The sequence below is a fragment of the Hypanus sabinus genome, chromosome 29, assembly GCF_030144855.1.
Source record: "Hypanus sabinus isolate sHypSab1 chromosome 29, sHypSab1.hap1, whole genome shotgun sequence".
NCBI classification, from domain to species: domain Eukaryota; kingdom Metazoa; phylum Chordata; class Chondrichthyes; order Myliobatiformes; family Dasyatidae; genus Hypanus; species Hypanus sabinus.
The window spans coordinates 14,722,467-14,738,618 of record NC_082734.1 but is presented as its reverse complement, the minus strand read 5'-3'; the positions used below and the strand labels follow the sequence as shown (position 1 = coordinate 14,738,618).

General features: G+C 39.3%; 1 protein-coding gene across 1 annotated transcript in view; it reads right to left on the bottom strand.

Annotated features, from left to right (window-relative positions):
- st13 (ST13 Hsp70 interacting protein) overlaps nt 1-16,152 on the bottom strand; it is a 37,220-nt gene that overhangs the window by 18,256 nt on the left and 2,812 nt on the right. The window contains exons 2-4 of the mRNA XM_059953748.1: nt 5,968-6,025; nt 3,585-3,660; nt 1,463-1,533 (exon numbers count right to left, since the gene is read on the bottom strand). Of these exons, the coding sequence (XP_059809731.1) occupies nt 1,463-1,533; nt 3,585-3,660; nt 5,968-6,025 (205 nt within the window). The remainder of the gene's footprint in view (nt 1-1,462; nt 1,534-3,584; nt 3,661-5,967; nt 6,026-16,152) is intronic.

Here is a 16,152-nt window from a genome sequence, read left to right as displayed (position 1 = left end):
TAACTGCATATTAGTTCCTAAAAGTTATCATCGAAGGAATTGATCCAATACATTGCGGTGCTCTTTCGATTGATTGTAAATGTCTAAAATCAACGCAAACACCTGGTGCAGATAACAGACTGCCTTCATACAATGCTTTAGGCGACTGCTTCCTCCAAACATTCAATGTAACGTTCAAGATGATTATCAATATCTTCAGATTTTTCAATGCTCCCAACTTGCTGAAGTTGTGTAATCGTTTCATTTTCGCTCCCGGCTGTTTCTGGCATCTCCAAACCTGAATGCTCGAAATCGTAGTGAGCAAAACAACTCTCAATTGCCTTACTGCATATTTCTTGCCAAAACTCAGTGCGTTTTGAAGACAAACACACACACACACTCTGAGGTTATTTAAAAACTGTTCGCTATAAGCAAGGTCTAGTGTAATAGCCGCCCAAATACTTGCAATCAAAACTAGCTGGAAACTGTTTGACAAGCTTCCTGTCCCAAATAAGCAGCATAGTATTCCAACTAAACGAAGGGAATCCCAGGTATTTTCTTGACTAGTTTTTGTTCTTTAAAAATTGACTCACAGCAACAGCTGTTGGATTAACTGATGGCCCAGTTAACCAGAATCCATTGTAGCTGTGACTGTCACTCACAAAGTTATGTACATATCCTCTACAACAAAGAATTTGGGACAGAACTGGGAGGCTCCTGGTGCCCACAGAGCAATGCATCAGGGACAGTGAAGATTCATTAAGATGGAAGAATGATGGAAAATTGAAGAAAGAACAAAGGGGTGGAGTGAGAAAAGATAACTGGTATAGTTACTTGATAGTGGATTCAGTCTCAGTGGATGTCTGAATACAATGAGAGAGTTGTGTAACAACACTGATAACAAACCGACACAATATTTTGCATCTCATTATTTGTAATCCACACTCCGCCCCTATCTTTTACTGCTGAAGGGACAAATTAGAGATGTGACCCCAGTAAGCCACTAAAGAAACACTCAGAAATCTGGGTTAATGACTTCCACAAGAAAGGTACATTTAGTGGTGCACCTGTACTTGCAAGCCCCGAACACTTCATGACCCTCAATTCCATACCTACTCTGGAAAGAAAACATTCCAATCCCTACCACCATTCTCTTGTTCTCTTTAACTTCAGTAGGAAGCCAAAATTTAAGATATGAGCAATTATTTAGACATGAATGGGTTAAAGAAAAAAAATCAGTGTTTTTCCTTTAGAATCCTCTATCTTATACCTCCAGCACAAAGCAAATTTAGCTCTCTTGTGTCATTTCAGGAATGATACTTCAACCTTCATACCCAATAATACTTTGTACACAGCACAGAAAGATTTCAGTAGTCAGACTTCCTGCTAATAGGATGCCAGTTGCTAACATTTATCCAGTGGTTTTTTTAAAACATCAGAACACAGTGGGAAAGAAGATGAAAAGAGAAAAAAAAATGTTTACCTCAATAGTTTCATCTCCCATTTCATGAGGTTCTTCAGGGTCTGGTTCAATCACACCCTCATTATCAATCTCTGTGAAGAAACCACATGCACATGAAACACATCTGAAAAAAAACAGCACTACACTGCAGGAAGCTGCTGTAATTTCACTGAAGAACTTTGATTTACTGTGTCCTGTGCTAATACACTTTAACACCACTTCAAAGAACTGGCATCCAGCTGTAAAGATGTCCACACATCATTAACCTCCATATTCCATGGCCCATCTAGAACATAGAAAATTTAAAGCACATTACAGGCCCTTCGGCCCACAATGTTGCGCCAACCATGTAACCTACTCTAGAAACTGCCTAGAATTTCCCGGCCACATAGCCCTCTATTTTTCTAAGCTCCATGTACCTATCTAAGAGTCTCTGAAAAGACCCTATTGTATCCGCCTCTACCACCTAGGCTAGCAGTGCATTTCACGCACACACCACTGTGTGAAAAACTTACCTCTGTCATCCCCCTGTACCTACTTCCAAGCACCTTAAAACTATGCCACCTTGTGTTAGCCATTTCAGCCCTGGGAAAAAGCCTCTGGCTATCTACATGATCAATGCCTCTCATCATCTTATACACCTCTGTCAGGTTGCCTCTCCTCCTCCATCGCTCCAAGGAGGAAGAAGTTCACTCAACCTGTTCTCATAAGGCATGCTCTTCAATCAAGGTAACATCTTTGTAAATCTTCCTATAGCTTCCACATCCTTCCTGTAATGGGGTGACCAGAACTGTACACAGTACTCCATGTGAGGTCTAACTAAGGTCTTATACAGCTGTAACATTACCTCACAGCTCTTGAAATCAATCCCGCGGCCGATGAAGGCCAACATACCATACGCCTTAACAACACTGTCAACCTACGCAGCAGCTTTGAGTGTAGACATGGACCCCAAGATCTCACAGATCCTCCACATGGCCAAGAGTCTTACCATTATTATTATATCCTGTCTTCAAATTTGACCCACCAAAATCAACCACTTCACACTTATCTGGGTTGAACTCCATCTGCCACTTCTCAGCCCAGTTCTGCATCCTATCGATGTCCCACTGTAAACTCTGACAACCCTCCAGACTATCCACAACACCCCCAACTTTTGTATCAAACTTATTAACCCACCCTTCTACTTCCTCATCCAGGTCATTTATAAAAATCACAGAGGTGGGGTCCCAGAACAGATCCCTGTGGAACACCACTGGTCACTGTCCTCCATGCAGAATGTGAACTATTTACAACCATCCTTTGCCTTCTGTGATCAAACCAATTCTGGATTCACAAAGCAAGGTCTCCTTCGGTCGGTCCCATGCCTCATTACTTTCTGAATGAGCCTCACATGGGGAACCTTATCAAATGCCTTACTGAAATCCATATACACCACATCCACTGCTCTACCTTCATCAATGTTTTGTTACACCCTCAAAGAACTCAATCAGATTCATAAGGCATGACCTGCCCTTGACAAGTCCATGCTGACTATTCCTAATCAGATTATGTCTCTCCAAATGCTCATAAATCCTGCCTCTCAGGATCTTCTCCAACAACTTACCCACCACTGAAGTAAGACTCACTGGTCTAAAATTTCCTGGGTTATCTCTTGAGCAAGGGAACAATGCTTGCAACCTTCCAATCCTATAGTACTTCTCCCGTTCCTATTGATGATGCAAAGATAATCATCAGAGGCTCAGCAATCTGTGCCAGTTTACTAATCAATCCTATTTTTTCATTAATTTTCCCTGCAATCTAATTATTCTCCAAGATTCTACATACCACAATCAATTTCAAATGGCTGAATATGCCTATCATCTTTGGGATATAGGAGGTATGTGAAATAGCTGGGGGTGGGGAAGAGTGTTAAAAAAGAGAAGGAACCCATGCGGTCACAGCAGGAATATGCAAACAGGTTACAAAGGTTAGTATTGAACCAGAGTGGCTAGAGCTGAGGCCAACAGCTCTACTGGCTTCATGCACTATGCTGCCTCTAATAAATCTGTACAATTAGCTGCAGGGGAAGGGGAAGAAGAATTCAGAATGTATTGGAAATTTCTGAACTGATCTTGGCCACAACAATTTTTTTTGCACTCACCAAGTTCACTCTCCTCACTTTCTGAAGCTGGCTCCGGAGATGAAGGTGGTGGCGCCCTCTCTTCTGTATCGGTTTTCTGTAGAAATTTAAGTCATTTAGTTCTGTGCTGTTTAGAACAACATCTATACCCACCTACATACACAAGAAACATCAACAGCACACAGATTACCCTTTTCACACAATTATCAAATACTGATTTCCAGTATAGTACCAACTCCTTTTTGATGTTCCCCTCCACTATGTGAGAAATTCTGAACTTCATAAGATTATTCAACTACTTTTCCACCTTTTCTCCCGTTCTCCTGCCTTCTAAGCTAAATTTTCCCACAGCTCAATACCCACTGCCCTGCTAAACTCCCACTTTTTCATGGTCTCTCTCATTTTCCTTTGTGGCTTTATCTCTTTAAAACAACAATAATTCTGCCCCTATTCATTTCACCTGTTGCTGAAACCAGCAACCAATTTTAAATAGTCAGATTTCACTATTCTAACTCTTCCTTACATCATTCAACCTTGATAAATTTATCCCAGGTAACTGAACTCGATCTAAAACATCGACTGTCCATCTCCCATCAGACGCTGCCTGACGCGAATGCCTCTTGCAGTTTGGTTTTTGCACCAAATTCCAGCATATGCAGCATCTTGGTCTATTTACACTATACGAAACCCTAACACACACCAAGTCCTAGCCACACACTCCTCTTGTACTCACTCATCTGAATGAAATTCAGACTAGGTGGGTGGGCTCACTGGTCGACATGCACTGGTTAGGCAGCAGGCATGTATCAATGCTGTATTGCCTAGGACTCTACATTGACGGTTGGTTAAGCAACATCTCCTTAAATCCTAAACATCTTTCTCTCCTCTGTATCCAAGCCCATTACTTGTCCTTTCCCTTCCTCTTCATTCTTTAAAACCTTGAATGGTAATGCACCTACTTTGCTAAAGCTACTGTGAAGACCCATGGAACTTCTACTATTTAAAAAGGTAGCTAGGTTATTGTCACCACCTTGGCAACTGAATTAGTAACAATTTAATTAGTAACAATTTAATTAGTTCACGCAAAACGGCATCAGGAGAATTTGTTCTTCTGAACTGACATCATTTTTGTTACCATACTGACTTGCAACAAAGCACGCTCCTACATGAAACCTTTACCCTCCTGTGACATGTGCAGTGGCCAGATTTCAAGTGCATGCTAATGACAAGCATCAGGATATGTGACCTAGCAAACTGATCCTCGCCACACATGTGCACATTTTCTAGCACAGACTGTTGAACGCTGACAAAAGAAGGGTACAAGTACAAGCCTATTTACTTTCTCTAGCGTTGAGAAGCCACAATTACAGCTGGAATGAATTAGCTCACTTTACCTCAGACATACTCTACTGCTGAAGCTAGGAAAATAACAAGTATGACAAATCTTTATAAAATTATTGATCATCTTGCCTGGATCCATTCTGGGTTTCACGCTACAGGAAGCATTTCGTGGTCTTGGAGAGCCTGAAGAGCAGGATTTAGCACAGGTACTTGGGGTGAGGGATTCGTGTGTCGTGCATGGAGATGCTAAGTTCTTTCTGAAGAAGCGGAGCACAGAATTGCTCAAATCTATCAAGTTTTTGATGTATAGAAACTTTATATAATGGCATAAGCCACTTTGTGGGGAGAAATGAGAGATGATGGAAATGGATTCAACAATCATGTCCAAAAGGGAAATGCGCATGCATTTGAAACGGGGGAATAATGCAGAACTCTGTAAAAGTATTTAATTGGAGAGCTGCTTCAACAAAGATAACTGGCTGAAGAGTTTCTTTTTCCCTGTGCTGTATGATTGCATGAAGACCATGGATGTTCCTGCTGTACCCAGAAACAGGTCTGAATGGATTTGGAGAAACTAACTTGCACAACCAACAACTTCTAGTGCAGAAGCCACAGATTAAGCAGAAATACAAGTCAATGTACAGAAAACAACTATATGAACTATCATAGTTTAGCCCCTTGATAACTGCACTGCCCTTGATAAGATTCATTGTGCCATCGAGGACACTATATCTATCATGACCAAAAAAAACACATCTAATTTCACATTGATTTTCTAGCTTCCACTTAAAACAGTAAGACATCAACTGATTACCAGGTTCAAGGTACAGCTGACCACCCCCCCCCCCCCCCCACCACAGCACAAGAAACTGGTAAGAATTCTCAATGGTACCGAAAGGCTCTCAAGAAAACAAAGGACCATCCATTTTCAAAACCCATCCTCCAACCTGATCAATGGTACAAAACCTCTCAGGAAACCAGCTCTCCTAGCTTGGGAGAGAAACCAAAAATGCTCCTGGAAGACACAGTGATTAGTTCCAACATTCACTAAGATATCAGGTACCTTCGGAGACTCTGTGAATTCCGGATGTTCTGCCTGTGGGGGGATAGTTGCTCCCATACTGCAAAGAAAATGGGATAATATAATTTTTAAAACACAAAAAGTGACAGTGAGTACAACATTGATACCACGCCTCGCAAATCCAAGGCTTCAGAAACACTAGTTTATGATGCCTGCCCCCTTCACCACACCCCTACAAATGCATTTGAAATGCAAATAAATAACCCAGTAAAGTCATGTGGAATTAGCTCAACTTAATAGGATTATTTCATTTTATTATCTCAGCAAACAATGTTTCTTAAAACAGGAGTCTGCAATAATTATGACAAGTTGGCATCTTTTATGTAAAACATCCAAAGATGCTTCATGGGATCATCTCAGATAAAATAATTTGACAGAGACACCTAGTACAGGATATGAGATGTCAGGAGTTAATCCCAGTGCTAGCTTGCTAAAGACCGAGGCAATGGGTGAGATGCAGGAAAGTCATCTTGGAAACCTTTATTATGAGTAAAGACGAGGTTAAGTAAAAACCAACAACAAATTGAAATGGAAGAAAATCAAATTTTTAAAAGGCTGAAAGTTTAAATGGAAAGAACTTGTAGGATTTGAAAATAAGGATAAGAAAGATCCAAGGTTCATCTATTCCCATCCCACTGTAAGTCAAAATAAACAGAGAAAATTCAAGAAAAAAAATTGCATTTAAAACAATAACTTTCAGGACCTTAACCCTGCGATGAACTGTCTAAAGCTCATCTGCGAAAGGAGGGGGGTTGGGTATGAGGCTAGCAACATGGGGAAAGACAACAGCTACAAATTTCCCTTGACAAGCCTATCGACATTCCACAGGCACTGTGAATAATGTTGATTTTCCTCCTGTCTAGCCCAAGGACACAAGATCAACTGTAGCCTGCATGACGTCAGCCCAGCAAAAATTGACCAACACTGCACAGGTGCAGTGCTCTAGTTTTGTCATTGTTCTTCTCAATTTTGTTCCATTTCTATCAATCCTAGTTCAATTCCTTTTGCAAACCTCCCACAAAAATATCAAGACTAACATTTTTGTTTCCAAATGCAGTTAAAGTTCACAATTGTAGAGCTAACATTACAGGCAAATTCATGTTCCATTAAAATACTATCAGAAAGAGAAAGGAGGCATCTACCAGCTCTTCTGATCTGCAGAAAAAGGAGACATGCTGAGGAAGATGCACAACGACCTAAAATGTTCTGCATTTTATAGATTTCTAATGGAAGTCCCTACACAAGTGGTTGTACTGATCATATTTTAGTCCATCATTTGTTCAGGATAGCATCGATACAAATCAGAGTAGAAGGCTACTTGATCAGCATGGGAAGAAGACTGGAGGGATTGACTGCAAGGCAAAAGAACTGATCAAGATGAGATGCAGCCTTTTGTGAGAGGCAATGGGGACAACAGACAAAAGAGTCAAGAAAAAAAAATTATATTTAAGCAACATCTTTCATGACAACTCCACCATGGACAGTCCCAACCCTGGCTGTGAAAGCAGGAAGGCTGGGTGTGGGGCTAGCAACCCCATCTCATGAAATCCCACTGCTACAAGTAACACCAACAGAAGCTCCAAAGACGACATCCTTAGGAGAGGAGGGAAAAACCAAGATGGACTAAACCTGGAGACAACTTGAAAGACTGGCCCAGAATACAGGATTCTAGTGAGCTGCTGTCAGCTGCCAATGCCCCAGTAGGGGTGATAGGCTTAAGTTTCATGACCCGAGTACATCTCAAAAATACCTACAACTGAAAGAATTTCTGCATATTAACTCATGACAATATTGGAGGACATCAATATCTATGCTAGCTCCCAGCAAAGCAATCACATACCCTATCTTATTTTCCTGTAGCTCTTGAACATTTTGCCAAGAGTCCCTTTTTAATCTTTATCCACTGAAAGGGTAATTTACAGTAATAAGCTAACCTTGGTAAGTGGGAAAAAACTGAGGCATCTGGCAGAAGCACATCTCGGTCACTGAGAGTGTCCACACTGACAGAATGAGATCAAGATGGAACCCAAGTTCCTGGAACCATGAAGCAGCATTGCTAACCACCCTGCCACTTCTGAAAGTTATACAAGTGTCCCCTGCTTTACGAAAGTTCACTTTACGCCACTTCGCTTTTACAAAAGACCTACATTAGAACCTGTTTTCGCTAACCGAAAGAAATCTGAAGAGGATTTTCGCTTTTACGAAAAAAGGTGCTCACTTTAAACTTGTGTTTACCCCGAGAAAGACTACCATGACAGTGAAGCCTTGTGTGCATGCGTGTACGTGCTGATTTTTTTTTCTACAAATTGGTTTTGGCTAAATCTTCCCGATTCTGGTAAGTGAAACTACACGTTATTTTTACTTTATGTAGGCTGTATTTATCATATCATTCCTGCTTTTACTATATGTTAGTGTTATTTTAGGTTTTATGTGCTATTTGGTATGATTTGGTAGGTTATTTTTTAGGTCTGGGAACTCTAAAAAAAAATTTCCCCATATAAATTAGTGGTAATTGCTTCTTCAGTTTACGTCATTTCGGCTTACGAAAGGTTTCATAGGAATGCTCTACTTTCGGATAGTGGGAAACCTGTAATTCTAAAGGCAAATATAACAAACACAACCAGATCACATGAACAGCAAAGATGGTAATTGGATAATGTTACGAGTAATTGTGCAGTGAGAAGTTTTGCCTGCCCAAGGCAGATGAGGCCTTGGTGTAACTTTTCACCCTAAGGACAGCTTTTGCAAGGGGAGGTGGGGTGCAGGGTGGTTTAGAAGAATACAGCGACTAACTAATTAATCAATATAGACCGGAGAGTTGATGAAACCATTCTGCCCATTTCTAAGAATGCTTATCATACACAAGTTAGTACAATCTAGTTTTGCTGATTGGAAGGGTCAAGAAGAGAGACACACATGCTAAATCCAACTGCTTAGATTTAGAACAGTAAAACTATCCCCAACTTCAAGCATTGGGGTTACGTACTGAAATTGTACAATGCACAAATTCTTAAAAATGGGGTCTGTGCAGAACTTTGTCAAACCTACAAGCAATTTGGCTCAACTAGTTTTCCCCCCTGTCATTTATTAATCAACCAGCTGCCTTAATCCTGGAAATCTCACTCCATTCCCTTTCCTCAATCTTCCTGTCTACCATTTTAAACAAATCTTTGTAAATCACTTTTCTGGGTTGTTCACTTCAATCTGTTAAAACTGTGTTAATTGCGTTGATTTTTTTCATCCATGCTAATTAAAACCTCATTTTCATTATTGTTATCTTTTCCATCCAAATAAGAGCTCTTTGACAAAATTACTCATTAACTGCAAGTCTGCTAGGCAACTATTGATGGATGATATGCTTAAATCTAACAGCACCTAATAACTGGACATCCAGCCAGTATATTAGCATCCACATTCCAATGGCATTACGGCCAAGCTGCAGATGCAGACGATTAGATTTCACTATGCATAAACCAGATTGAATAACATCTTGCAGTTATATTCAGAGCAGCTAGATTACACACACAAAAATACTATCAGTGATCCTTCCATCTGATAAAACACACTAGTATAATTTAGTGGCGGAAAAGCATGAACGATGTGGTTCTATTAGCTTTGAAATGAAAAGATCAAAGTACAGAAATATTGCACTTGACTTGGGCTCAGAAATGAAATAGGTAAAGTAATAGCAGAGGAAATTGATAACAGGACCATAGTTTGGGGCAAACAAAAATCAGCCACAGCTGATTGCAATAATTCTTCACTAGATACACATAAGAGGGGAGTCTACACTGACGTGACCATTGTCCACAGCAGCCAGCATCATATGACTACAATGGGCAGGTTAGGCTTGTATCCACTGGAGCTTACTGGACCTGACTGAAATATGCAAGGTGCTAAGCAATCCTATCAATCTGGATGGGCAGAGCTTGTTTCAACTCGTAGGAGAATCTAGAATAAGGAATTACTGCTTAAAGATAAAGTAGCACCCATTTAAGAAAAAAGGATGAAGCTCTTAAATACCTCAGATCATGCAGTACTTTGCAAAAGTCTTAGACACATGTAAAAAATTTCTGAAAAGTGAAGATGTTTTCAAAAATAATGAAAAGTTTTTAAATTTCAAAAAAAAATTACTATAAAGAGCAGTAAATAATAAAAAACTAAATCAAATCAATATTTGGTATGATCACCCTTTGCCTTTAAAACTGCATCAGTCTCTTAGGTGCACTGTCATGCATCTTGGAAAACTTGCTACAGTTCTTCTGCAGATCTTGACTGTCCTGCTTGCTCCTGCCTCGCTGAGTAATCCCAAACAGCCTCGATGATACGGAGATCAGGGCTCTGTGAAGACTATACCATCTGTACCATCAGAACTCCTCATTCTTCTTTTCACTGAAGATTATTACCTTGACAGTGTCTTTGTACTGCTGCAGAATGAAGTTGGGACTGGTCAGACGCCTCCCTGATGGTACTGCACGACGGATGAGAACCTGCTTGTACTTCTCAGCATTGAGGATTCCATTAATTCTGACCAGATCAATTCCATTTACAGAAATCCAGCCCCAAACTTCCAGGGAACCTCCACTGGGCTTCTCTGTTGGCTGCAAACACTTGCCCATTTAGCACTCCACAGCTCTTCCACAGACAAACTGCCCCCCTGTTTGAGCCAAAAATGTCAAATTTTGACTCATTAGTCCAGAGTTCTTGCTGCCATTGTCCAGCACCCCAGTCCTCATGTTTTTGTAAACAGGTGAGTCTTTTGGTTTTGTTTCCAATTTTTGACATCAACTTTTCCATAAAGACCACTTCTGACAAGACTTCTACAGACTGTGGAGGAATGTACTTGGGTGCCAGTGGTTCCTGTCAGTTCAAAGCTGATAGCAGTTTTGGATTCTTCCGATTTAAAAGGGACGTCAATTTGATGTAGCTCGTCTGCTTAACTCAGTTTCCGTGGCTAACCACTGCAGTTTTGGTGCTCAACCTTGCCTATTTCTTTGTGCTTCTTCAAAAGAGCTTGGACTTTTGACATTCCTGTCTCCCACAAAATTTCTGCTTAGGAGAGATCCTGCTGATGCAGGATGACCACCTTGTGTCTTGTTACTATGCTGATTTGAAGGTTAAACTGTCATATCTGCCACACAGTCACCTTTTAGTTTGGTTATCCAGTTTGATTCCTTCTACACCCATTTCTGTTTCAGTTAATCAGTATAATTCATTCAACTAATTATGTCATTGAACATTAGCACGTTTGTTATCTTTGTTTAATCATGCACTGCGCTAAACACCTACAAAGTAATTAAGTTTTTATTTACAAAGTGGTCTATTACTCACTATGTTGCTTTCTTTAACGAAGTACAAAAGACAATTAATTTTTTTGAAAATGAGTATTTGGAAATCTAAAACTTGCTCTTTTCCATTTGACATACTAATACAGAGGACAGAAAAATAAATGTCTAAAACAAAATTCATTTTTTTTTATCCAGGGTGCCTAAGACTTTTGCAACAGTACTCCAAACCATTAAACATTTTTAAAGGTATAAAAGATTAGAAGGTAATTGATGAGAAGGGGGTGAAATGCAGAAGTGAAATTACAATCAGCTCAGGCATGGTCTCATTAAATGGTGCTGCAGCCCATCTTTTCCCCCCAATTCATATGTTAGCATGCATGTAATTTTTTAAATAGGCATTTGGAAAGTATACAAAAATAAGATAACCACAATTTATCAAGCATTAATATAAAGGGATCCAAATCCATGTTTACCTGCATCAGCTGCGGCATAAAGTATAAGGAGGTCGCAATGCAGTTGCACAGGATTTTGGTGAGGGTGTTTCGAGACTTGCATACAATTTTGGTCATCCTGTTACAGTACAGATGTTGCCACAGGGTGCAGAAGGTGTTCATCACAATGCTGCCTGGATTATAGGGTATTAGCTATAATTAGGTTGAATAAATTTGGCAAATGAGAAAATCTGCAAATGGATAAGCTTGGATTGTTTTCTCTTAAGTATGGAGAGCTGAGGAGAAGCCTGATGAGCTGAGGTTATCATATTGTATTTTCTTTTATGCTGCATCAGATCTGGAGTAACAATTATTTTGTTCACTTGTGTACTGGAAATGACAAACAATATTGAATTCTGATGTTTGGTCTGAAAAATCAACTGCATGCTTTTATGCTTTGGGCTACTGCCACATGATTGGCTGATTAAGTATTTGCATTAACAAGGTGTACAGCTGTACCTAATAAAGTGGCCACTGAGTGTATATCCTTTAATAATAAGCTTGAACTTCAAGCCATGAAAAGAACGTGGCTGAATTCGATCAAGATTTCAAGAAATGGAGGAAAAGACAAAAATAAACAAAACTAGACTGACAGATCAGAAGACAAAGATCAAGTGTACTGTGCCCAGAACAGCAAATAGGCTAAACAAAATCAACATGTTTCAGGGAAATAGGCACACAATCCTTTATTTATGTATTGTGCCAACAGCCCAAGAAATGACACTGTACAATGTGTAAGTGGCAAATGGCCTTCAATCTTTTAATGAAAAGCTACTGCTTCAATGGCTCCACTCCATACCCACTTATCAAAGATGTAATCCGTTTGAAACATCACCCGTTTTCAAAGACTATTAAGAATTTAAATGCATTTAATTAACTTAGCAATATATTCTTACAGCAACTTCCAGAACACAAACCGTACTCTTCCGTCTGAAGATAAATTACTAATGTTTTGATTCAGAACAAGCTCTCTCCTTGCGATCTACACCAAATATAATTCAGTTTATAAGCGCAAATATTTTCTCCAATTCTTAGAAGAGCCCGCATACTCATTACAGAGGAAAATGGCTTGATACACAATCCTAACCCTAGTCTTTCTTTCCAAGGAATAATTCACCTCCAGATTTTGCCCAATACTGACAACCAACATAATTTAGATGATCACAAACACGGACCTGAAATTTACACTAGCAGCACACTGCATCAGGTTCATTAGTCCAAAAACTTCAAATTATCTCCATCGTCTAAATAGTCATTTCACTTCTGAGAACTTTCATAAAGTGGCAAATTACACTGAAATAATAAACGCCTAGGAGATCAGAGGGGTCTCTGTTCCTGCCATTACGAACATTTACACTACACGCTGCATCTGCAAAGCATACAGCATTATGAAGAACCCCACGCACACCCCTCATACAGAGTCTTCTCCCTCCTACCGTCTGGGAAAAGGCACTGAAGTATTCGGGCTCTCATGTCCAGACTATGTAACAGTTTCTTCCTCCAAGCTATCAGACTACTCAATACCCAGAGCCTGGACTGACACCTTACTGCCCTATTGTCTTGTTTATTATTTATTGTAATGCCTGCACTGTTTTTTGCTCTTTATGCAGTCCTGGGTAGGTCTGTAGTCTAGTGTAGTTTTTTTTAAAAACATAGTTCAGTCTAGTTTTTGTACTGTGTCCTGTAACACCGTGGTCCTGAAAAAACGTCTCATTTTTACTATGTACTGTACCAGCAGTTATGGTCAAAATGACAAGAAAAAGTGACTTGACTTGAGGTGTTAAATTTGCTCAGCTGGCCTAGAAGTAAAAAGACAAAAGGTCTTAAAGATTTTTAAAATATAACAACTGAAAGTTAACATAAATTTCAATTATTCAGCTGAAATGCTAATGGGAGGCAGACAGTAAATAGTCATAGAAAACTACTACACAGAAATAGGCCCTTTGGCCCATCTAGTCCATGCCAAACCATTAAATTGCCTAGTCCCACCTGTTGACCTGCATCTACATCACGTATTTATACAAACTTCTCAAAAGTTGAAATCAAAATTACATCTGACAGCTCGTTCTACACTCACAAACCTTTTGAGTGAGTTTCCCCTCAAGTTCCCTTAAACATTTCACCTTTCACCCTTAACCCTTATTCAACCTTTCCTGAAAACTCAGGTCCTCCAGCTTGGGCAGCAACCTTGTAAATTCTCTCTGTACAATAGAATAGGCAATGGTGAAGTTAAAATTACAAAATACCGAACAGGACTGACAGGAGAGATAATAAGATATTGGGGATTTACCTTCCTTAATTCGAGTGTCCAGAAACAAGGAAGGGTCATAGATTCAGCCATTGGCCAGCCAGAAGAGTAAAAGTATTTTTTTTGCATAGCTGGATATGTTACAGATACTTTCTTAAATGGCCATTGTTGCTTACTCATATTAAAGGAAATTTTACACATATAGTCAAAGGATTTACAGAATGAAGACCCCAAATTAAATGTGGGAACAGGGTAAAGGGACCCCATTACTTTCTTCACTTCTTCTATACCCCCCCACCCAAAAGATGATTTAAAAATTGGGAGGAGGAAAGGATACTGGACCATAGAATGAGCCAAATATTGATAAGTCCGAGCTATTTACATTTATATGGCTTCTTTAATGCAGTAAGCTGTCTCAAACCGTCATAGCAGTGCCTACATTCTAATTCTTAAAGTTTTCTGATCAACATGGTCTTCAGAAGGCCCAATGCTAACTGTGCAAATCCAAGTACATTGATCACTGAAGGTAGTCACTGTAGAGGAAACTGCAAAGTGATATTAACAAAATAATCAAAGGATACAAAAATATGGCAAATTAATATAATTAACCAATAATCAGAACAGCCATCCTGTAGATTACAATTTAGAGCAGGGGTTCCCAACAGTTTTAATGCCATGGAACCCCCTACCATTAACTGAGGGGTCTGTGGACCCCAGATTGGGAACCCCAGATTTAGAAAGCACTCCTGTGTTAAAAACTAGGAGCAGATCTCCTGTTAGCAGGAAACAATGGGTTAAGAAAAATAATGTCTATTGCATGCATTTTACTGACTTTATTATTGAAACCTATTTGTCAATATTCGGTAAATAATTTGTAATCAGTAGGTGGGATCTCTAATAATCGGTAAAATACCGATCTTTGTTTAGACATGATCAATTACCGGTAAATTGTCGTGAAAATGCTTAGTAATGATCATTAATGGGTACGACTCAACAACATCTTGCAAATGGCAAATAATCAATGCTCGATAGTTAGAGATCATCGACAATCAATCATTACAAATCAATCTGAAGGAGTAAATTGCGCGCGACAATGCCCAATGGTCGAACTAATCATCAATAATCAGTGATCAATTGGTGAAAACATTAATAAATGATTATCTTTTGTCATATGTGCATTGAACCGCACTGAATCAGAATTATTCCCACCAGCATGTGCTGTGGAATTTGTTAACTTGGCAGCAGCAAAGCAGTTCAACGCAACACATAATATAGAATAAGAATAATAAGTGAATAAATCAATTACAGTATATGTATATTGAATAAATTAAAAATTGTGCAAAAAAAAACTAGGAGCAATGAAGGTTCAAAGATGGCTTGGGGGGAGGGAGAGACTTTGCCATGATTTCTTGGCATATGGAGAATCAATGACTACTGAAACATCATCACTCTTATCTTAAAGATTAGGATATAGTTGATAGAAAATATTATGACTATATAAAGCCCTGGTTAGGGCACACTTAAAGCCAGCATGGAGCAAGTACACATTTTGAAACCAAATGGGAACTTAAACAGAGACATAGTTATCTGGAGCTTAGAAGATTAAAGAATGACTTGAGCAAAAGTTCCGTGGCAATAAACAGGTCTGACTTGCTATTTATCAGCTGACGCATTTAGTAAAGAAAAAAGGGCGGAAACCAAGTTAAAGATTTGACCTGCTCTACAACCAACATTATTGTGAATTTTAGATCCAACGTGGTTAGATTTTTGCTAACTGAAGCCATAATAAGGGACGTGAAGCAACCGAAGTAGTTATACTTTGGTTACATTTTCTCAGTGATGCCCCCAGATTGCCTGTAGTAAGATACATTCCTTCCCAATGCTTCTGGATAAATGCTGATTCTACCGACTAAAGAAAGAATCAAACAATGATAACAAGGCCTAATAAAAATAAGAGACCAGTTTTAGCCCTTAATACACCTATCAATGTTTAGATTTGTATTATCAGTTACTCTGACTCAATTCCGGATGCAAATCTGCCAGTTCATACAATGCTTACTGGCCGTTGTTTTGCAAAACTTCATGGGACTCTGATAAAATACCACTTGAAACTTTTAACCGTTTCTTTCCGGAAGTGCAC